Source organism: Echiichthys vipera (assembly GCF_963691815.1).
Source record: "Echiichthys vipera genome assembly, chromosome: 23".
In the NCBI taxonomy this organism is placed as follows: domain Eukaryota; kingdom Metazoa; phylum Chordata; class Actinopteri; order Perciformes; family Trachinidae; genus Echiichthys; species Echiichthys vipera.
This window is the reverse complement of record NC_139848.1, coordinates 7,773,762-7,796,555: the sequence shown is the minus strand read 5'-3', so window position 1 is coordinate 7,796,555 and position 22,794 is coordinate 7,773,762. Positions and strand designations below refer to the sequence as shown.

The 22,794-nt window shown below is 43.4% G+C and overlaps 2 protein-coding genes across 3 annotated transcripts in view; both read left to right on the top strand.

The window, feature by feature from the left end:
* Positions 1-5,220: 5,220 nt before the first annotated feature.
* Positions 5,221-11,844, top strand: cyyr1 (cysteine/tyrosine-rich 1; the record flags this gene model as incomplete). Its single annotated transcript, XM_083937626.1, has 4 exons — positions 5,221-5,323; positions 8,867-8,966; positions 9,610-9,770; positions 11,711-11,844. The coding sequence occupies exons 1-4, from the start codon at positions 5,242-5,244 to the stop codon at positions 11,842-11,844; spliced, it is 477 nt and encodes a 158-aa protein (XP_083793752.1). The 5' UTR covers positions 5,221-5,241.
* Positions 11,845-15,118: 3,274 nt separating this feature from the next.
* The window catches only part of appa (amyloid beta (A4) precursor protein a), a 34,549-nt gene continuing 26,873 nt past the window's right edge, over positions 15,119-22,794 (top strand). For both annotated transcript variants that reach the window (XM_083937647.1, XM_083937646.1), the window contains exon 1: positions 15,119-15,306. In XM_083937647.1, the coding sequence (XP_083793773.1) occupies positions 15,247-15,306 (60 nt within the window). In that variant the 5' untranslated portion in view covers positions 15,119-15,246. The remainder of the gene's footprint in view (positions 15,307-22,794) is intronic.

The window sequence follows — 22,794 nt, the reverse complement described above, 5'->3', positions numbered from 1 at the left end:
AGCCACCAATTACACCACACAGCTACAGCAGAGATGGAACACTAATCTACATTCATATGCTAGCTCACTAATATACCTAATACCTCACGACATGGCACAGCACCATACCATACCCTGTCATATCCTACCATAGGATACAAAATGCATGAATCCTCCAAGGGCGAAGTGAGTTTCACCATACATATAAGATAGACAACAAGTATGACAAAAATTAATCACTGGGTTTCTCATTCATTCATTCATCTTCAACCCCTTGTCCCTGTCGAGGTCGCGGGGGCTGGAGCTGATCCCAGCTGACATCATGCGTGAGGCGGGGTCCACCCTGGACAGGACGCCAGTCTATCACAGGGCACATAGAGACATACAGAGACAGACAACCATTCACACCTACGGGCAATTTTAGAGTCATCAATGAACCGAACACATGCATTTCTTTTGGATTGTGGGAGGAAACTGGAAAACCTGAAGGAAACCCACCCAGACACAGATCACTGGGATTCTGATAAAGTTATATAATCCCAGTGAGCACACGAGGGCCACAGTTTCACATGTCCTAATACTTCAAGTGAAATTCCAGCGTGAAACCATCCCAGGGTCTTTTCAGCAAATACACTCATCAAATAAGCCATTGAGAGATTTTTTTTCCGTGTAACAACCGTTGACAGAGAAATCCGGGGCAGGCGCTAACAGTAATTAATTGACTGCAATGCAGCTAACGTTGATTGGCATGGGGCAGTACGGTGAACGCATTAAAACGTCTTTTTTAACCACTAATACTGCTCATGACAACACCAAACCTCTGCAGTAGCATGAGAAGAGCCCCTACACATTAACTGAAGCACCAACAACGTAGTTAGTGAACCCAGAGTTTGTTAAAAGTGTGTTTTAAAGACTTACCAACTGGCCTCGGTACCAGGTCCTCTCATAGTAAAGTCCATTCATGTCAGTTACCAAATGCAATCCATAAGGAAGGAGCCCAAGGGTGCTTCGGTTTATGTGTAGAGACTCTTCTCATGCTACTGCAGAGGTTTGGTGTTATCATGAACAGTATTAGTGCTTAAAAAAGCTGTTTTAATGCGCTCACTGTGCTGCCCCGAGTGTTAGCCCAGTTGGCTGCTAGCAACTCAACCGAAATTGTCTCGATGGCTTATTTGATGAGTGTATTTGCCGAAAAAGACCCTGGGTTTAATTTATGTACGCAATTCACTTTAATATATGTTGTAATTCAGGTTTTATCCACTAAATGGGAGTATTTCATTCAATTTGGCTCTGCGATCCTGCCGCAGTGTCCACAGTCTAAGGGCGCACTCACACTGTCCTTCCGCACCGTGCCTCATGCTTTTAGGATACTTGCACTTGGGTTTTTTTTCTATGTCCGAACAGGCGCACATAAAATGACGTCAGAGCCGGCGTAGGCCTCGTGCTCGTGCTCATACACGTGTGCACGCTCATGCTCCTACATGTGCAAACGTGCTAGTTAGATGATTGATTCAAAGACAAAAGCCCATCTCTCCAAAGCGGGCCGCAGCTAGGCGCGGTGCGGTTGCACTCACACTGGTCAAACGAACTAGGCTTTACCCGTAAAACCTGTTAGGGCACTGTACCGATGGACAGTGTGAGTGGGCTTTACACACAGGGATTCCACCACAGCACTGCAATAGTGGAACGCCAGCGTTTGGATCATTGGTGTGAACCAAGCAAAGGTGAAGTAAAGCTGCCCAAGGTGTGAGCTAACACAAAGTCCCGCCATTCAGGAAGTGAAAGAGACATGAGCGTCTCGTGCGTGTGAATAATAATAAAAGCCCCACAATGAACAGGCAGTGTGAATGGGGCTTAAAACTGCCCTTTGAAGCTACATGGGGCCTGCTAATATGTCTCGTAGTCCGTTCTATGTATCAATATAAATCCAATGAGCTATGCCCCAGATACACAACATTCACTGTCTTTTCCTTCATACATGAAGCAGAAAGTCCCTGATGTGTTACAACGACATCCCTACCTAGTTTCTTTTTATGCTGTCTGATCTTAAACTCTCGGGCATCTCCTCTGAACTTCCTGAAAGCCCAGCCGGGACCAGAAAATATCCCGGCACCGTCACGAAAAGCTGCAGCCTGTGCGGCACTTCCTGTTGGGCCCTGAGGAAGACGATCTCCCGTCTTGTCGGCACAAAGGAAATCATTATGCCTAATTATGGATGGTTAGGAAGAAGATAGGCCATCTCTGTAATCTGCGTAATAACATAATACGTCAGAACCAGACTCTGTAAGCCTAAACAACCAGCGTAGGCGAGGACTTACACTGCATGTGTTTTTTTACTGACTTTGAGACTGACAGAGAAAAACACACAGTTGTGGAGGAGAATGTCACCACGGCCGACACGAAACTTTCCCCCTCTTTTTACCTGCTTGTTTTTTCATACGTCAGCGTCACATCATTACAGCTCAAGAGAAACATCTGGAAGGCATTATGAATCACCGCTGCTCAGTGTGGGTGGCATTTCAGAGGGCTAAATGATCTCCATCCTTTTGCCACCCTCGGGTGCGCATGAAAGTTTGTTTAAATCATCCCAAATTTGACAGATCAGAAGAAACAGCATTCGTATTTAAGCATCTGAATCCACTACAACATATACGGTGAAAAATAGCTTTATAATGTGATCGTTATTTAGTTAAATGTTCTTTAATGTACGCCATTTTGGGATGGGGGACTTTTACTGTTGCTGATGTTCACAGCCTACCGGGGGGGCTTCTCTGAGCAGTAATTTAGCTCTTTAATTGTCACTTTTATGACCATAGTTAAGTCCCTACAGGTTAGCACAGGGGCGGTTTGGATCCAGAGTCTTCACTTTGAGGGAGGTCTGCGGTGGCCTGCCCCCGCAAACTCTCATTACGTGTGCAAGCTTAGCCTTTCAGCCTTTTTCAGGGCTAAATTGCATATTTCTTAAAGGCACAAGATAGCGCTCAGGTTTTCAGGTTCATACTTGTATTTTAGGTTTATACTAGAACACGTTTGCATGCTTTAATGTTAAAAAACACATTATTTTTCTCACACTCTTTCTCCTACTTGAATCAGAATCATAGTCATTGTAATTTGCATTACAAGGACTTTGCCTTGATTTGACAGAAACAGACATAAACATAAGCATGGAAATAAACCTGAGCGTAATAACCTATTAACCATAAAGATGAAAAGTATATACATATATTTATTTACACAAGTAGTGCAGGAGGTAGTGTGTAGTTAAAGTGTCAAGTGATGGGGGTGAGGGGGGGTTATGAGGTGCAAGGGTGCAAGGCATATATGAGTCATAGGTCCATTCATAGGTTTCATTCAGAGTCTATATATGCTGAGTCAGAGTCAGTATATACCTGTATTCACCCTCTGGATAGTGTGAGCGCGCCCTCAAATGCTCCGTCTCTTTAAGACCAGTCTGCTCTGATTGCTCAGCGCTTCCCAGTTTCCCGCATGTGCGCTCTCTGCATCTCCGCACCATCACTACAGCCGGGGAGTGAATGGAACAGCGCTGTAGTGGTGTTTTTGACATGACACCTACAGTATGTGTTGCACGTTGTGTTAATATGAAGTTTTCCCATTAGCCCGTCTCTGACACAATGGCTCCAGGACACATTGAGACCTTAAAGTAGGGCGTCTGGGGTTGTTTTCCTCCTCAAAATAGCAACAGGCACACAGGTGTGAAGAAGCACGCTTTGTCCGCCTCCGGCTCATTACAGCCTGATACCTCTCTCATCTCAATAGAAGTCGTGATGTGACAGCAGCACACACACACACACACACACACGCACACACACACACGCACACACACACACGCACACACACACACACACACACACACACACACACACACACACACACACACACACACACATATAACATTCAATGTAGCTTTTTTAATGCAATTCTAATGTAGAAGAAAAGAACACTTTTTTTTCATCTTGTGTCAACGAGCCTCACATGTATCTCTTAATACATCCATGGACATACAAATAAGACCGGAAACAGGTAGTTCTACCTTCAAAATAAAGCACAGACCTCTATTGAAAACATTAAAAAGGACTATTTAACTACAACTTCACTTATTATCACTAAAACTAGGATTGATACCACTGTGATCACCTCCACTAGAAATGCTACTACATCTACTACAATTTATTTACTTTATTTTTTAATTCAGCATCAGTTTATCAGAGTGATTTCAAAATAATGTTCGCTCTGACATCTCTCCATTAATTGCAGGTATATAGGTCCTGTTTAATGTAATTGCATTTAATTTACTTAATTTTCATGTATATAATAATTGAATTGCATATATATAGGTCCTGTTTGTGCATGTGTGTGTATTTCAGGCCTGTGTGTGTGTGTAACATGTATAATTATAGAGTGAAAAAGTTGAAAAATTTCCCCTTAAGGGATTAATAAAGTCATTCTTCTTCTTCTTCTTCTTCTTCTTCTTCTTCTTGGGGGCTGCAGTAGCTCAGTCCATAGGTGGTTTGGCTGGGTCACTGGTTCGAGTCACGGTGTGGATCATGTTTGGATCATGGACTGGTGGCTGGAGAGGTGCCAGTTCATCTCCTGGGCACCGCCAAGGTGCTTTTGAGCAAGGCACCGAACCCCCAACTTCTCTGGGCGCCGTTCTAACATCTCTCCTTAATTGCATGTATATAGGTCCTGGTTGTGCATGTGTGTGTATTTCGGGCATGTGTGTGTAATACGATCAATAATTAGAGTGAAAAAAATCAAATTCCCAGTTGCGGGATCAATAAAGTTCCCCTTCTTCTTCACTTCCATTTCAACTGCAGTCTTATTTTGAAAATCCTGTATTCTTCATACTGTGGCTGCCTTTACGCACGCTCCCTTTCTCTCTGTCTCCCTCCCTCCTCTGTGCAAACTCAACAGGGTAATTTGAGCAAACGGGGGCCGGCGGGGGAGGGGAGGGGAGTGGAATAAAAACCTCAGCAGTCAGTCAGAGGTGTGGGAACAGGACGGAGCAGGGGCAGAAAAGACGCGCACACGTGGAGGAACCAACGGAGCTGCACTTTTAAGGGGGATATCTATTTTAAAGAAGTTAGAAAGAACAGTCTGCTGCTGTCTTTAGAGGAGGCACAGCGATGCTCCTGGTAGAGACAAATAGGTGACTGGGACTTAAAGCTTTTTTTTATTATTATCATCATCTTGTGCCATTGATTAAGAAAAAGGAAGGGGGCACACAGAGAGAGGAGGGTCATGGAAAGCCCCTGGAGGAGGAGGACGCAGGCGGCGGGCTGGAAGTTGTTGAGGAACTCGCTGCTTCTCTGTTTATTCACCGGTGAGTTTTTAGTTCCGTCACTTTAAAGGCTCTTCTGTCTCCTCAGGCAGCCACATGCCCGCGATGGGCCGCTTCTTTGGGTTTTTATTATCCCATCAATGTATCCGGAAACCCCCTCAGAACATTTGGTGTGTGTGTGTGTTTGTTTGTTTTTATTCCAAGCACCACTTTAGCTGCGTTTTCCTCCAAACTCAAGACAAGCACAGAAAAAACTGCTTTAAACTCACAAAAGTGTGTGTGTGTGTGTGTGTGTGTGTGTGTGTGTGTGTGTGTGTGTGTGTGTGTGTGTGTGTGTGTGTGTGTGTGTGTGTGTGTGTGTGTGTGTGTGTGTGTGTGTGTGTGTGTGTGTGTGTGTGTGTGTGTGTGTGTGTGTGTGTGTGTGTGTGTGTGTGTGTGTGTGTGTGTGTGTGTGTGTGTGTGTGGTGAAGGACATAGTGCCATTGTCTCCCAAGCGTGTGGAGAGACAGGAGCCAGGACCTCCGGGGACCACCCATACAGAAGCAGAAGTCTGCTTTTTGAAGCCTCCCGTAGGCATTTACATGGACACATCACATCAGCCATTTCTGCAGGGACGTAAAAAAAAAAAGTGGGTGGACTGTGGCCCTCCATCAAGAAGGACCCCCCCCCCCCCCCCCCCCCCATCAAAGACATATTATCTGTCTTAAAAAGTGCACCGTGGACTTTATTTTGAAAGAGTTTAAGGCAGTATAAAGTCACTGTGTCCACTGCATCCCCCCTTTTTCCTAACACTGTGCAACTTATTTGAAAAAAGCATCCTCCTGCAGTAATTAAAAGGCAGGACCAAGCCTGGAAATGTGCATATGCCTCCAGGCACACGTCATTTGACTGTGAATGATTGCTGAGAGAAAGCAGATCTTCAGAAAAGACACACACATACACACAGAGCTTGTGTGTGTGTGTGTGTTTTTTGGTTTTCTTTGCAGCGTCCTTCACTTGGAGTGCAGACTCCAGCCTTCCACACATCAGCAAAAACCCCAAATATCACATTTTACAGGGAGAAAAGGCTTGTGTCGCCGCAGCAGGTTGAGGCGAGTACACAGAGAGGCACAGCTGTGTGTACAATGCTTTTGAATGTAGAGGCTTTGGCAGAGCAGGGAGGGGCGGTGGTGGTGGTGGGGGTGGTGCTGGTGGGGGTAATGAACCACATTAATCACATGCACAAAAGCATGTTATAGATCCTGTAAATGCCACGTCTGCTCGGAGCAGGAACAAGCACGTTGGATGTAAAGCGATCATGAATTGGGTCGTGAATTGCGTCAAACGGTAAAGGATGGCTCTTAAATCTTCTTAATTTGGCCCCACGCAAACACGCGTCAGTCCTGCTGTGTCCCATGCTAACGACCTCCCACTCAAAGTCATTAATTCAGTTGCTGTGGCTCACGATTCTGCGTCCATCATGCACAGATTTCACACTTTCTGGGCACAGTTTAACCTTCCAGCTACAGTAATGTAGTATTGCACTTACACAAAGTTGGGAACCATGCACATAGAAACACTGTAGGAACATGTCCGCAGATAGAAGTTGGGCTGTATTGTGAGTACGACTGATTGAATGAGACACAACTAGGACAGACGTGCTGATAAACAGTGTTTTCCTGCAGCTTTCACTACTGTTGATGCTCACGGCAGCCATGTTGGATTGTGATGGGGTTGGATAGGTGCTCCTGGTGCTGGCAAAGTTTGAAAAGTGCTTGTCTTTTGGAAAAAGTGTAGGACACCTGAGTGCTCTCCATTTGGTATAAACTTACCCAGGGAAGGTTTGACTGATTAACCGATTTCTCAAAACAAACATTGGTGCAGCTTCAAACTCATTGCTCAAAACATCCTCCAGACAAACTCAACCAAGCAAAAAATGTCTGAAAACAAACAGAAAACACTGAAAAGCACGCCTGAACCAGTCTTTCAGCTATTTATGTTCTCAAATTCAAACCAAAAGACAGCATTTCTCGGTCCAAACTCCTCAATAACGCTGTGCAATCATAAGAAACGGTGCTCATGTCTCGGGCTTCGTCATAGACACTGTCTGTCACACTCAGCCAGTTTGCAGCCTACAGTGTTTGACTCAGCTGCTCGGCCATGTGGGTTGATTCGCTGCCTCATTCAGCTCGGACATAGAGAACTAGCTCGAGCCTGTCCCCTGTTTACTGAGTGAAACGCTGCATTGCTGTTACATGGCAACGGTTTCTCGTTTCGATGTAATCTTTGTGTTCCGTATACTGTTGGGGACTCTCTTAAGCCCCGTTCACACTGCTTTTTTCGTTGCGGGGCTGCTGCACCTTTTTTATTTTGCTCTGCAGGAGGTCAAAAGTGACAAAGCGCCGTTCAGAGTAACCTAAATGATTAAGAACTTGCGTGTAATAGTCCGCCGTCTCTTCCCACCTGGTATTTAACAATCTTAAAGGTCCCATATTATGCAAATTTTCAGCTACATACTCGTATTTTGTGTTTCTACACTCCGCTCTCTGTGTCTATGAAGAAGAGGAAGGTTTTTCTGGTATTATAATATTCAGGTTACACACACACATACACAGGCCCCAAATACACATTGCACACACACATGCAATTAATGGAGAGATGTCAGAGAGAGGGGGCTGCCAAATGGATCGGCGCCCCGAGCAGCTGAGGATGCCTTTCTGAGCAGCACTTCGACAGTGCCCAGGAGATGAACTGGCACCTCTCCAGCCACCAGTCCACACTGGGACTCGAACTGGCGACCCTACGGTGCCCAGTCACCTATGGACTGAGCTACTGCTGCCCCAATTGCATCATCTAAATTCCATCATCGCAGCCGGGGAATGACTATAATGGCACTTTCTACTTAATGTATCGTATAGCTGTGACATCACAACCGCACAGAAGTCCTGGCGGCTTGTTTAAAGGCAGTGCGTACTTCCGCAGTATCATATAGCACCTCAACCTGCTTCATAATAGAACAAAAAACCTTCAAACAGTCTTACCTTTTTATAATATTGGACCATTCATAAACGATAACGCAGACCGGCTGGGCTTATTGAAAGGAAACCCAAGGTCCCCGTGTGAGGCCATTACAGAGATCTTTTATTCTTATTTCCCCAGCCTCTCCACAGGTATTGATTGCTTCTTTTTAAAAAAAACCGTCAAGTGCTCCTCCGCTTCTCCGAGCGCGCAATAAATCGGCTGTCTTCGTGCTTTTAAAGCTGCCTTTGAAGGTATAAATAGAGGCTGCCGGTTGAGGTTGTGTGCTTTCAGGTTAGTTCATGAAAGGTTTCATTATGTTTTTTCTCGTCAAGGGAAAGGTTAAAAAGCAATAGCTGGCTTCTTAGTTTATTTCAAGGGCTTCTTTTATTATTAGTGCGCGCTAAGACTCCTTTATAAATGCCAACGTTATTTGTCAAGCAACCCCGTTCACCTGTTTTTTATTTGTGATTATTTCTCTTAATGATGTTTTTTAACTCTGCCAGCGTTCAGGGAATCGCAAGTTCCACTAAATTTAACGTCCTGCATTAGCAGCTTCTAAAGAGTGTGTGTGTGTGTGTGTTGCAGGCGGCAGCAGAGCCCAGTGTGAAGGCTGTATGGAGTACTGCTGCGATGGATCGCCGCCTTTCTGCTGCTCCTACTACGCCTACGTTGGGGACGTCCTCTCGTAAGTTAACGCAAGGACACCGCAAGCAAATTAAGACCGCGCACTGACTTTCTGCACGCGTCTATAGGCTTGGTGCAAACGAGACAGAACTAAGTCACACACCAGCTGTCTTCGAACATTCCTCAAGAGCATCAGAGGATCTCCCCCTTTGACCCCTGTTAGCCTTGATTTAGCACAGCTGTTCTCACACTTTCACCTCTTTCTCAGACTTGTCTTACCTTTGAGATAAAGATAAGTTTGTAAGACGCGTATTTATGACGATGAAGGATGTCAGAGTTTATTGCTCTTGAAAACAACCAGGACTGAATCTAACGTGAAGATGCAACAAACCTGTTAATGAGTGTTTTATCCATTTAATAGTGTCAGTTCACAGACTCCTCTGCCGTGAATGCACCACACACACACACACACACACACCCATGCTCACACACTTTGCACACGCACGCATCACACAGCTGAGTTTCATCAGATGCTGCAGTCCATCTCCATGGCAGCAACTTAGAAGAATTGGTAGCATGCCTGTTGGAGACAGCTGCCTCCTCTCACACTTGGGTGGCTCACAGTTTGTTTGTGTGTGTGTGTGTGTGTGTGTGTGTGTGTGTGTGTGTGTGTGTGTGTGTGTGTGTTTGTGTTCGTGTTCCAGGGGCACTGCCATCTCCGGTATCGTCTTTGGCGTGGTGTTTCTGATGGGGGCGGTGGCGGCCCTGTTCCTGTGCGTGTGTATGTGCATGAAGAACGGGCGGGGCGCGCGGGTCGGCGTCTTCAGCACCTCCTACATCAACACTGTGTCACAGGGCTACCCAGGTGGGTCTACAGGGGTCACACACACACGCACAAACCGACACACACACACACACACACACACACACACACACACACACACACACACACACACACACACACACACACACACACTTTGAAAGAATATAGATGAGGCATTAAAGGATATACATATATAGTTTTCACAATTTCACGATTTACTATTACTGATATTTATGCGTTCAATCATTTGTTAAAGGACCCATATTTCAAAGTGAGGTTTACAAATAGTTTTGATTATAAATCAGGTCGATGTGTTTTATAAATACTGTGAAAGAATCATAATGCTCAATCCACAGAAAATGCACACAGCCTGTATTCAGAAAGTGTGTCTTTTAAACGAGCGGTCAGGACTTCCTGTACGGTTGTGATGTCACAACTATACTGTGTAGGAGTGCCATTACAGTCATACCTGGCTACAATGATGGTGCAGAGGCTGAAGAGCTGGAAACGCTGACCAATCAGAGCGCACCAGGCTTCTTTGGGGATGGGGGTCTTAAAGGGACAGGCGCTAAAACAGAGCAGTTCAAACATGTTGCCTTTTATAAGTTGCTAATGATCTCTCTAAGTATTACTTAATTATGGGTAAGGTTAATAGTAATAATTACTTCTGTGTAGTATATCTACTCAGACAGGGGCGTCTACATGAGTAACTGCAGTCTCCACACAGTGTCCATTCTGCCACACTGACACCTCATCTGCTGTCCTGAGGCGACCAGATATGAAAAGAAAACAGCAGAGCAGGCGTACTGTGTTACAGGATCCACCCTGGCCCTGAGCGCCATCCCTGACAAGTAGCACAAAGAAAGAACTGATTCTTTTCAGGATTGGAAACTCAATCACAAGCACTGTTCAGACCTTTTAGACCCCATAAATGCACCCAAACCTCCCGCAAGCGGCATGTTTTGTTCCTCCACTCTCACCTGTTCCTGTCCCCGCCTTAAAGGGAGCAAACTGGCGACAGTGTTCCCACACTGTCCTCACAGGTACATCAGTCTGTACTCTGCCACACACGCTCCAGTCCCAGCCAGGAATATGGTCGTTTTTTTTTTTTTTTTCTGGGGCTCATCATTTATTTATCCTTTTCATTCTCCTCTGTGTATCGCCTTCATGCTACGCCGGACTGGCACGTTTGGCTCTGCCCCGCAGCTCTGATCACGTTTCATAAACACGGTGCTGAAACACACAGAGCCATACAATATGAATGCTTATGTATGTAGCTACAGTGATATGAATTATTTCCTGTCTTGACGAAAGACGCGAGTGCTATTGTTTTCCCACGCCACTGCCACGGAGATGTGCGGTTCTATATTAATGAGTTCAATCGACTTGGCGCTTCTATAATTCACTGGGTTTATTTACGTAATGGCGCCTTAAAGAAATCAAATATTTATTAAGTTGCTTTTTTTCCTCCATCTTTTTCATCTGGCAAGGCCTCATTCTGAGCCCCACGGCAGTTCCGTTCAAAAGTAAAGCTCCTACAGTAACATGTTAGACTGTGAGTTGTTATTTATTATCAGAAATATTAATAATAGGGTCATAAATGTGAGGTTTTCCTGATGCAATCCTTTGGTTTGGAGTGGGGTTCACCTAACTCCACTCATCTTTGCTTTTATCTCTGCTGCTTTGATGTGTCAGTGGATGATGTAAGTTCCCCCGGTGAGGCTGATTCATTGTGGTCAACAAAAGGACTTTTTGCTGCCCTATTTTTGATCTTCCGCAGGTCTCGCTTGTCTTCCTACAGAGTGCGGTTTCCCGGTTTAACCACTAGAGGGTGCAACTGCCTCATTAAACTCCTTTTATCATGTTTCCTCAGCTTTACTGGACCTTTTTTAAGATGTGAAATTTGTAATCCTGGAGGAACAAAACACTTCTGACCTACCTGCTGAACTTTATTTAATTATTTTTTCTTTCCTCTAACGCAGGTCCTCCACCTCCATACACCTACGACTACGAGATGTACCCTCCCTCGATGCACCCTCCCCCTTACACCCCGACTCAGCCTCGGCCGGCCAACTACTCCCCCCCTCCTCCGTACCCTGGCTGCACCCGCAAGTGAACGCCTGCAGCACGGATCGCCTACCTGCTGGTTTAAAAGGACACTGTCACGGCTCAGGTTCCCGGACTTGGAGATGGTTGTACATCTCTGCCCTCTAAATGGGGCAAAAGACAATTTAAGGGGCCTATAAAATTGTCCACATTTGAAACAGTAACCCAGTGCAATATTGTTCAGCAAGCCAGACTTCCTATGTGCCTGCGGGGTGTAAGAGTCACTGCATTTCTGCTGGAGTCTGGGCCAAACGGTGGGGAAAGAATAATAATTTAACCCAGTGTTAAAGTGTCAGAACATTCTGAGAGACTTAACTGTTAAGAGTCCTGATAGCCTGCAGCTGGTACCTTTTCCCCCGCTAATAACTAATATCCTGATCCGTCCCGGCTGTGCACATCAAAGGCACGGTGCCGCTTTGATGAAGGTGAAGACCACTATTGTCAGCGTGGAGGGGGGAAACCTCAAATCCCCGGAGGAGAGAAGTCTTTCCAGGACGGAGTGTAGTTTTGGAAAGTTACCTATTTAAAAGGAAAAACTTGATTTATGTCAGTGAGTAAGTGAGGCGGAGGTTGGTGATTTAAAGCTGTTTTTAAACCAGTCAGGTCTGGACTGGTCGTGTGTCGACTCAAAGACTTGAAAACAATGCATGATAGTGACTTTAATGGCAACTTGAAAGGACTGGGTTAGTGGTAATGAACTGTTTTTATTGCCTTACTTGAACTAATGTGAGGGCGAAAACTGAACTGGGGTCACAATGTTCAGTTGAAAATTCTTTAAAAAGAAAAAAAAAGCCTTGAGATTCATAAATTGTAAAGCGTTCATCACTTTGAATTGCAGTTGTAGGCTAATTAAGGCTTTTAATGAAAGGTGACCTCATTGTACTATGACTGTATGACTCATGTGATGAATGACTGTGAATGATGGAGAGGACTTAGCTGTAATGTGTCAGGTAATGTGATTTTAAGTGTTTCTTTACGGATTCTGTGTTGTAAATTAAAGATGTGATTAAAACGTTTTAACGTATGAACAGTTACATCTACAGTCTCCATTTCGTCATATAAATAATCAACAATGTGTGCCGTGGGTGTTATGTATGGATGTACAGGATTTGCACGATGCTGTTGACGTAGGCTACGTGCACGTGAGTCTGCTCAAGATTTAGTATTGGTTTATTTGTCATACACACAATACAGCAGTCGTTGACTCCTTCAAAAATGCAATATAAGAAGAAAATGTATAAGAGAAACAAGTAAAGAGAGCAATCTGAGACCTAAATAAAGCCCAAAGTAGAGCGAAGACATAATGCAGATTAAAAATGAAGTGAAGAGAAAGGATGCAAATGCAGAATCAAATGAATATGTGAATATGTATATATGTCTATTTCCATTTCTTCCCTTCTTAAATTTAACTTTATTGATTATTTTTCTTTATTATTATTCTTATTTTGTCATATTCTGTTGCTGCTGTGACAAAAGAATTTCCCCTGATTCTGAATATAAACAAAATCAAATACTGGACGTGACATTAACACTCATATTTCAGTCAGATGGTCCTGCATGACGCTTCCTGCTACTGTTATAATCTATCACCTTAGCTGTGCTTGTTTCTACTATTCTGCTGTACTAATAAGTCATATTCACATTACTATAGATAGTATTATAGTTACTGGAAGTGTGTCTCTCTCTGTCTTTGTGTCTGTCTTTGTCTCTCTCTCTGTCCATCTGTCCGTCTTTTCTCTCTTTCTCTCTCCTTTTCTCCCTCTCTCCGGTGCAGACAGATGTGCGTCCTCCACAGAGCTGGGTCTGTCTGACGTTCCTGTCTGTTATAGTGAAGGTTTTCGTCTCCACCGTACTCTACGGGGGAATTGTTGGGTCTATGTAAATCATAAATAAGTCACAGAGTGTGGTCTTTACCTACTCTGTAAAGTGTCCTGAGATAACTTTTGTTATGATATATGATTTGGCACTATAAATAACATTGAATAGAATTGAATTGAATAATTCAAATATAACACAAATACTATATTAATAACATGACATAGAATATTGTACATGGAATATAAAAATGTGAAATAAGGACATTATGCGCAATATGTATGTATTTATAAGAGAAACACAAGTAAAGAGAGCAATCTGGGATCTAAATAAACCCCGTATTGGAGCAAAGACATAATGCAGATTAAAAATGAAGTGAAAAGAAAGGATTTAAATGCAGAATAAAATCAAATACTGGACATGAAATCATTCAAATATAATACAAATATATTAATGACATGAAATAGAATATTGTACCTGGCATATAAAAATGTGAAATAAGAACATTATGCGCAATATGTATGTATTTATAAGAGAACACACAAGTAAAGAGAGCAATCTGGGACCAAAAGAAAGCCCAAATTGGAGCAAAGACATAATGCAGATTAAAAATTAAGATAACGGATGTAAATGCAGAATCAAATTCATATAAAAATCAAATATTGGACGTGAAATCATTCAAATATAATACAAATATGTTAATGACATGAAATAGAATATTGTACCTGAAATATAAAAATGTGAAATAAGAACATTATGCACAATATGTATGTATTTATAAGAGAAACACAAGTAAAGAGAGTAATCTGGGACCTAAATAAAGCCCAAAGTGGAGCGAAGACATAATGCAGATTAAAAATTAAGATAACGGATGTAAATGCAGAATCAAATTCATATAAAAATCAAATATTGGACATGAAATCATTCAAATATAATACAAATATATTAATGACATGAAATAGAATATTGTACCTGGAATATAAAAATGTGAAATTAGAACATTTATACGCAATATGTATGTATTTATAGGAGAAACACAAGTAAAAAGAGCAACATCAGACCTAAATAAAGCCCAAAGTAGAGCAAAGACTTAATGCAGATTAAAAATGAATCTAAACAAAATCAAATACTGGACATGAAATCATTCAAATATAATACAAATATATTAATAACATGAAATAGAAGATTGTACATGGAATATAAAAATGCGAAACTAGAACAATACACGCAACATAAATGATAGAACAGATGTATGAAGTTCAGCTGTAATAGAGATCCAAATGTGTGCACATGCGTCACAAAGATAAAGTGTGTGAGGGATAGATTGTGTGTGTATGCGTGTGTGTGTGTGTGTGTGTGTGTGTGTGTGCGTGCGTGCGTGTGTGTCTGTGTGTGTGTGTGTGTGTGTGTGTGCTAATCCCACTCCGCTGTGGTCAGGTGATCCGGCGCTGAGCAGCTGTGCAGCCTCGGTATCGCTCACAATCAGACAACGGGAGTCACCGGCGCCGAGCACACTCAGTCTCTCACCCGACGCAACCGTTGAAACCGTCCGGTGTAAAACGCTGCCTTTAGGAGCGTCGTGTCAGCGGCAAACGACATGTGGGACCGAGTGGCTTTACTGCTGCTGGCCGTAGCGGCTTCGGCTCTGGCTGCCGAGGTAAGAAAACCCGGTTATTGTGCGATCATTTTTGTAGTATTTCACCGTATTGTTGCTGTCAGCTGCGTCAAGGTAGCCAGAGTTAGCTACAGCTAGCCCGGAAGCTGGGTGGTTGTACCTTCAAAGCAAAAGCCTATAATTATGTATAATGTATAAATTAGATTATATTAATAGATGCTATCAATAAATAATGATAGATTGACATTCGACAACACAAGGTTGCGCAACGAGTAGTTAGTTTATGCTATTTAAGGAACTAATCAACAACATAGTTAAACACAAAAAGGACGTTAGTGCTTCCCTGTAGGTTAAGTTTTTGATTTTGAATCAACAGAAATGTAAACAGTCGTAAAAAATACACTGTTTGATTCTCCAGAGTAGTTGAATAGCCTTGCTAGGTTTTATTTAGATATTATTTTCCACTGTAGGGTTATTAAAAACGACGCTTTGCCTGCTGTTGTATGCTGTTATATGCTGTTCTATGTTGAAGGTTTAAACCGGAAGTCCCGTGTAAACGTTGAGCTAGCTTCACAGCGGTTGTGAGTCCTCGGTTATCTCCAAACCAAAAGAAAACACTGTGTCGTACGACAACACGAAACCATTTCGACATGTTTGTATTTGTCCTTGTTGTGTGGTGTTTTGTGAATAACCTCTGCAGAAGTGACACACACGGATACAAAATGCGTATTCCTTTTAAATACCCCTCATTTTCCATATCCCGAGGGCTCATTTTTGAAGGGAGTGGGCGTGTTTTTGGGGAATGAAAATAAGTCATTATGAGACGTCGCATAAAAATAAGACTTGACGACAGATTTCTGTGTTTATGTGAAGCAAATTAACCCGTAAAGATGCGTAAACTCTCTCTGAAAACAAACATGAACCCTCATATGTCAGTCCGATGGCAGAGAATGGAGAAGTAAGATGGCGGCGGTGCACTGCAGCATTTATCGAGGCTCGGGAAAACTGGGAAGCCAACAGGAGCTTCCACTATCATTGTTGCCTTTCAAGCTCTTTTCTAACCCACCGTAGTGTTTCCAGGGATAATATTCACATTTGAAATAGAAAGTTTCCTTAAATAATGCCCTGACAGTGGACCTAGTTTCACAAAATCACTGCTCATCCATTTTTCAAGCTTCTTTGCCAAAATCATAGCTTTGTGAATGTGAGTGCACTGGAAAAATACCTATTTTTGAACACACCGTGTACTTAAACCACTGCTTTTAAAATAAAAAAGCAGACATTAAATCAAATTTCGGCCATTTTTGCCACATGCATTTGTCAAAATGTCATGTCATCATTGTCAGTTGTGTCATTGTTCTTGATACTGTGTAATAATGCATTAGTTCCCCTTTTGCTACATAAACTTTGTTTCTGGAAACTACCCAACACATTTGAAACCTAGGCATTTCCCCCTGCTGAGGCTTTTTAACACCTGTTCCCTGTGTGGGATTTAAACACAATATGCGAATATATGCAGCCGGCCTTGGGAGATAAATGACATTGTCCCGTAACCACCAGCAGCCACATTGTTTCACACGGGAGCTGCAATTGTGTTTGAGGAGCGGTTCAACCTTGTCTGTGGGATCTAGTCATAACAATTAATAGCTTGTATACTTGATAAATGTGTCACTTGTAATAGGTCGATAATGCCAAATAATGGCTATTATACTTCATTTAGGCCTCTTGTTTTTGCTGTCTGGACCAGTTTTTTCTTCATCAGATGAATGGGGTGAAATGTGGCAGCCGGCCTCGGTTGTTTCCTGCACGTAGCCTATAATCAGTGGACTCGAATAGTTTGGGCTGCTCCTCAAGCAAAGCAAGCAGTGGCTTTGTTCCTAATCCATGCTTTGCTTACTTAAAGGTGACCTGTGTCTACATTATGCACATCAAAGGCGCAAGTGGTGGAATGCGATAGAAGAAGTTGCGTATAATGTCAGGAGTCATATGAGAAATTAAATCAGACTTGAAAGTGAGATGTTGCAAGTTTTTGATCTTGTTAGGGCTTGTTTATAGCCTTCATGACCAGCCCATGCCCACACACACACGCACACACAAACACATGCACACACACACACACGCACGCACACTCTAGGAAGCCCGCGGCGTGGAGCGTGGGAGTTGGATGCCAGCCTTTGTGTATTTGTGAATCCTTGGGAAATGGCTCTTGGAAGGGTGCAGGCAGTCTGTTTGTGTGCATACTGCAGTCTTTCAGCCTGGGGCGGACCAGCCCTCTCCCCTTATTAGTGCGTTTAATGCCATTATGCCTGTTGGCGCTGCCAGTGTTTCTCTCTGGCACCTTCTCTGCTGCTCACGCTGCAGTTCCTATTCTTTGAAGGAGAAATCCATTCGACGTATAACTCCTCTTACTTTCCAATTTCTTATTTTTTTCTCATTATTAGACCCACTTTTGCCAGTGTCGCCTTCGCTTCTGCTTCAGTTTGTAATTTAAATTTTTGCAGAGAAAGAGTTTGAACCTTGCGCTTAAACTTTTTAATCAAAAGTGTTTTAGCCCATAAGAAACCTGTTAATTAAAATGCAACATGTCTTGTGGACGTGCTGAAATCAGGTCAGCTGAGGCTAATGTCAGTGGAAAATTCCTCAATTTCCCAATATCTTGATCTTTTTCTGAGTGTTGACTGACCTGGTAATGAATAAGCCTATTATTTGATTCGACTGACTAACACCAAAAACCCGAGGGTTGCTGTTTTGTTATATGACTACACTGGAAAACACAGTGACACACACAAATGTGTACACTCATATAGCACATTTATTAGAATACAATGCTGAATGGCATGTTTTTGTATTCTGTGTTCTTCTGACTTTACAATAAGCCCCTATAAACCAACTACGGTATAATGCCCTGTCATGCCCTGTCATGCCCTGTCCTACTGCCTACTGCACTAGACTCGACACATCTTGTAATGTCACAAGGAGATGAAACGATTAGTCATTTAATGGATTGGTCGCTCGACAGAAAATCAGCGCAACAAGTTTGATAATTAATTCATCGTTTAGATAAAAATTCAAGCAAAAATGTTCAAAAAATCCAACTTCTCAAATGCAAATGTTTAGTGATTTCCTCAGACTATGTCAGCAAATTAAATATCTTTGGGTTTTTAGTTGATTGACTCTAAACTGTTATGACGTGTCCATAATCATTCAAGTAAGTTGAAAGCATTCAAAACAGCAAATTATCATGTTTTCGAATCTAAAAACCAGCAAGTGTGACAGTCCTTCTCTGGTTCTCATTGCAAATTGAATGCTCTCGGGTATTGGACTGTAATTTTGACAGAATTAGCGATTTGAATGTGTCACATTCGGCTCTCAGAACTTGATGAGCCGATGATTAATCTTTTAAGCACACACACAAACGCACATTAATGGAAATAATCAGTAGTTGCGGCGACAGACAGAAAAGATAGGCACCAGTCCCTGTGGCGGTATATTAGTTTGTGCCTGTCTTTCTTCCTCTCAGTAAACAGTGGATGTTGTCGTATGGCAGGACTGGATGTCCTCTTCATAATGACACATGAAAGGAGTTTGTCTCCAGCGCTCCCTGTTTTTTGTCTGTCTCTCATTTTCCCTTTTTTCAGTGGTGCAAATAGTTGGCTGGAAAAACTCCTTGTTCAAACAGCGCACATTGTCCATCTTGGTTGTGTGTCAACAACAACAATGACACCGCGGTGCACCCAATTAATGTCCCCCCCCCCCCCCCGTATCCCCCTCTGTCTCTGTGGAGAAAAGAATTCCTGACCTTTTGATACTGTTGTTTCTGTTGTCATGGTCTGTGGAAACGGGGATGGCGCTGATGTGCTTGTTGTCTTTTGGAGCTGCAGAGTGCCGACATTGAAGATGGTTTTAGCTGTTATCACTGGCTTCTGTGTTATACTTTTCTTTTTGCTTTTTTATTTTTGTCATCCTCACACACCCGAGTCTTCTTTGTGCATTTATAGCGTGTTTTCATACTGAAAGGTAGCATTCCCCCTTCTCAAAGCATGGTAGGAATCTGGTAGTGCTGATTTCACTGGTAACAGGCCAGTGCGTAGCTCAAAGGCCCGCTTTGTGCAGTGCGATGTGGCCTCTGAATGAGATACTTTGGATGCCCGAAGCTTTGATTAGATCCAACAGGTATCTGATAGCAGGAGAAGCCTGCTTTCCCGAGGAGAACTGGCGAAGGTGTAGATAAAGAGGTAGCTCAAGTTTCACTCTACTTCATCTTGCTCACCTCTTCCTCTATATCACTACCATATAATTAGCTCTAATCTGTCCAACATGTAACAATCTTATCCTTATTGCTTGGTAGTCGTCAGGGAACACACCATTCCCCCTCCCACTCCTCATATTGGAGCGTATACCCCATCAGGCAGCACTATTCATCACCATTGGGCCGTTATTTCCATCTGTAAATATCAGCAGTACACCACAAAGACACACTCTTTATTTCGCTGCTGCTGAGTAAGCAGCTGTTGGTTTCGAATCTGAATAATAAGGCGAGAAACGAGTCGCCCCGACCTGCGCAATTACTCAGCAGCAGCAGCAGCAGCAGCAGCAGCAGCAGCAGCAGCAGCAGCAGCAGCAGCAGCAGCAGCAGCAGCAGCAGCAGCAGCACCGCGTACTTCCAGCTTTCACCTCATCAGTGAGGAAGCTGCACGCACTATAATCATACATACAGAGCCTTCATCTGGAAGCATGTTCCTGCCATTTCTTGTCAAGGCATCGATGCTTTTATAGTCACATCTCCATCACACGCGCCGTGTGTCCCAGTCAAGGCTGTGATGAGTTGTATATGTTTGTGACTTCCACTTCGGTATGACCCGCGCTTTAATAATCTGACCAAGGCCAGCACAATCGAGCGTTAATCTTGGATTTGGTCACACAGATGCAACGTTATCAGCGTGTGATGGATGAGTCAATATATAAATATAAGTGCGTATGTGTAGATGCATACGCCCGTGGTGTCGCAATCAGTGTATGATGATAAATCACATGTATGTCCTCCCATACACGCCTGGCACTCATCGGTGTTTGACTGAATGGTGCAGCCGATCCAGAATGCTGCTCGTGTCTTCTCTCTGTTGGAATCCAGACTGAAGGTGTGATGAATTAAAGAAAGGCCAGCGGAGAGAGGAGCCCCGCAGAGGTCCGGCCCCCACTTTTGCGCCTGGGAATTTAACATTTATTTCAAGTGCATTAAAGCTGATATGAAGTGGCTCAACATGTTCAGTCAGTCTAGAGATGGCTATGAAACCAAGAGTGGCATATTGCGCATTTGGTACCTCTGTCCTAAAAGAAACATGGGTCAGAACATGCATTTCTATCCGTAGTTTGTGGCTAAGAAGCGTAATGTATCTTTGCAACATCCATCCATCATCTGCAACACTTTTCATGCCTATCATCATGCCTCTCGTCTGTTCATGCAAATGTTTGAATCCTAAACATTTAATATATCGTCCAGCTGGGAGGAGGCCTCGGGGAAGACCCAGGACCAGGTGGAAAGATTATATCTCCACACTGGCCTGGGAACGCCTCTGGATCCCCCAGTTAGAGCTGGTTAATGTGGCCCGGGGAAGGGAAGTTTGGGGTCCCCTGCTAAAGATGCTGCCCCGACCCCGGATAAGAGGCTGAAGATGAGATGAGATGATGGGGTTTACAAACGAAACAAAGTCCCATCCCCTCTGTCACAAAATATAAAAATTTAGTGCAGTTACTACTACTACTTACTACTACTACAGTTAGTGCCCACAATGTCATACATTTGATATAGTCATGGTTATAGTTCTAAGGAAATTAGTAAATGCATATCAAAGTTGATTTTGTAAGGCCCAGTTAGCTCAGTCCATAGGTGACTGGGCTGGGATACGTGCCAGTTCATCTCCTGGGCATTGCCGAGGTGCTGTTGAGCAAGGCACCGAACCCCCAACTGCTCGGGGCGCCGGTCACTGGCAGCCCCCTCGCTCTAACATCTCTCCATTGGTTGCATGTATATAGGTCCTGTCTGAGCATGTGTGTGTGTGTTTTGGGCCTGTGTGTGTGTAAAATGAAAAAAATAGAGTGAAAATTGAATTTCCCCATTCGCGGGACGAATAAAGGAATTCTTCTTCTTCTAAAAAGAGCATCCATTGCAAGTCTTCACCGGCCACTGTGAACTCCAGACATGCACTAGACACTGTTGATGTTCCAGAGCAAAAATTCAGAGAGTACAGAGATGGAAAAAACTTAAAATAGCCAGCTACTAGAAGTATGTCCCTTGGTGTTTTTGGATGAAGTATTTGCTTGGTCGGTCTATGAACCAAAACAATACAGACCAATTCCTTCACTATCTAAATATTTCCTGGAACCACATTTCCTGGTTTCCATCCTTCCAACCACATTTTTCATCTTTTCAACATGCTTATGTTTTTCCACGAAATGGATGCACACTGTGACACCACTTTGCCCCAGTGCATCTTTGATCCCCACAAAGGTTGCTGACTCATTATTTGAAAGTATCTTTTTGAGAAAGTTTCTAGTTAACGATGAAGTGGTTTTCGTTTCACCACTTCTATCAACTTGCAAAATTGCCCACGAGGATCCCCGTGTTTCAAGGGTTATATTCCTCCACTTACACAGATGATCTCATCCCCTCGTCCCCTCGCTTCTCTCTTCCCAGGTCCTGGGTGTTCAGGTTGCCATAGCACTGGAGTCTCCCCCCGGGTGCCTGGTACTTTGACTATAATTAGGCCGCTGTGTGTTATTCCCGTCGTTCTTTATCAGCCAAGCCTCCCGTTCTCCCACCTTTTATCATTTTCCACTAGAACAATTTCTCACCCGCTCTTTCTCTTTAAAACGCTGTGTCATCCATACTGCATGTTACTGATGGGCTGCATGCCCTCGACTCCAGAGTCACAGTTCAGAGGGTTTTTGAAACAAGTACCTCTTATGGTGGGGCGACACACCATCAATTGTAGATGACAAGTCCTCTTGGAGTCCAAGTGTGAAATTGGAACACTTGTTTGAAATGCCAAGGTGCGTGTGTGCGTGTGTGTGTGTGTGTGTGTGTGAACAAGGAGAGGCATAAGATGGAGAATTGCGTCAGTAAATGGATGGGTATTATTGACTGTACCCTGCTATTTCTGGATGTCTTTCCTGTTTGGGCGCCATGATAGAGGCGGACTTCCTGTGTTTGTACAGTGGTCAGGAGTCGTGCAGAGCGAGGTGTGTGTGTGTGTGGGTGGGGGGGTAGGAAGCCATTGTTTAGGCTATCTCTCATGTTTGAATTCAAAGTATGCTTTGTAGGAAAACCCCAGGCCTTTAGATTTTCATTTGGGATTTGTGTAATTCCCTCTCCTTGTAAAACAGGGATATTAATCATAATTTGAAAGTAATATTTTTACCATTACTCAGTTGAGTCACAATGAAACTGAGGTTGAAGGAAGAACAGGGATTGGCATCGCCCATCCCTTGGTGAGTGTTTTCGTATGGAAACCTTGACTGTGTTCCCGGTTT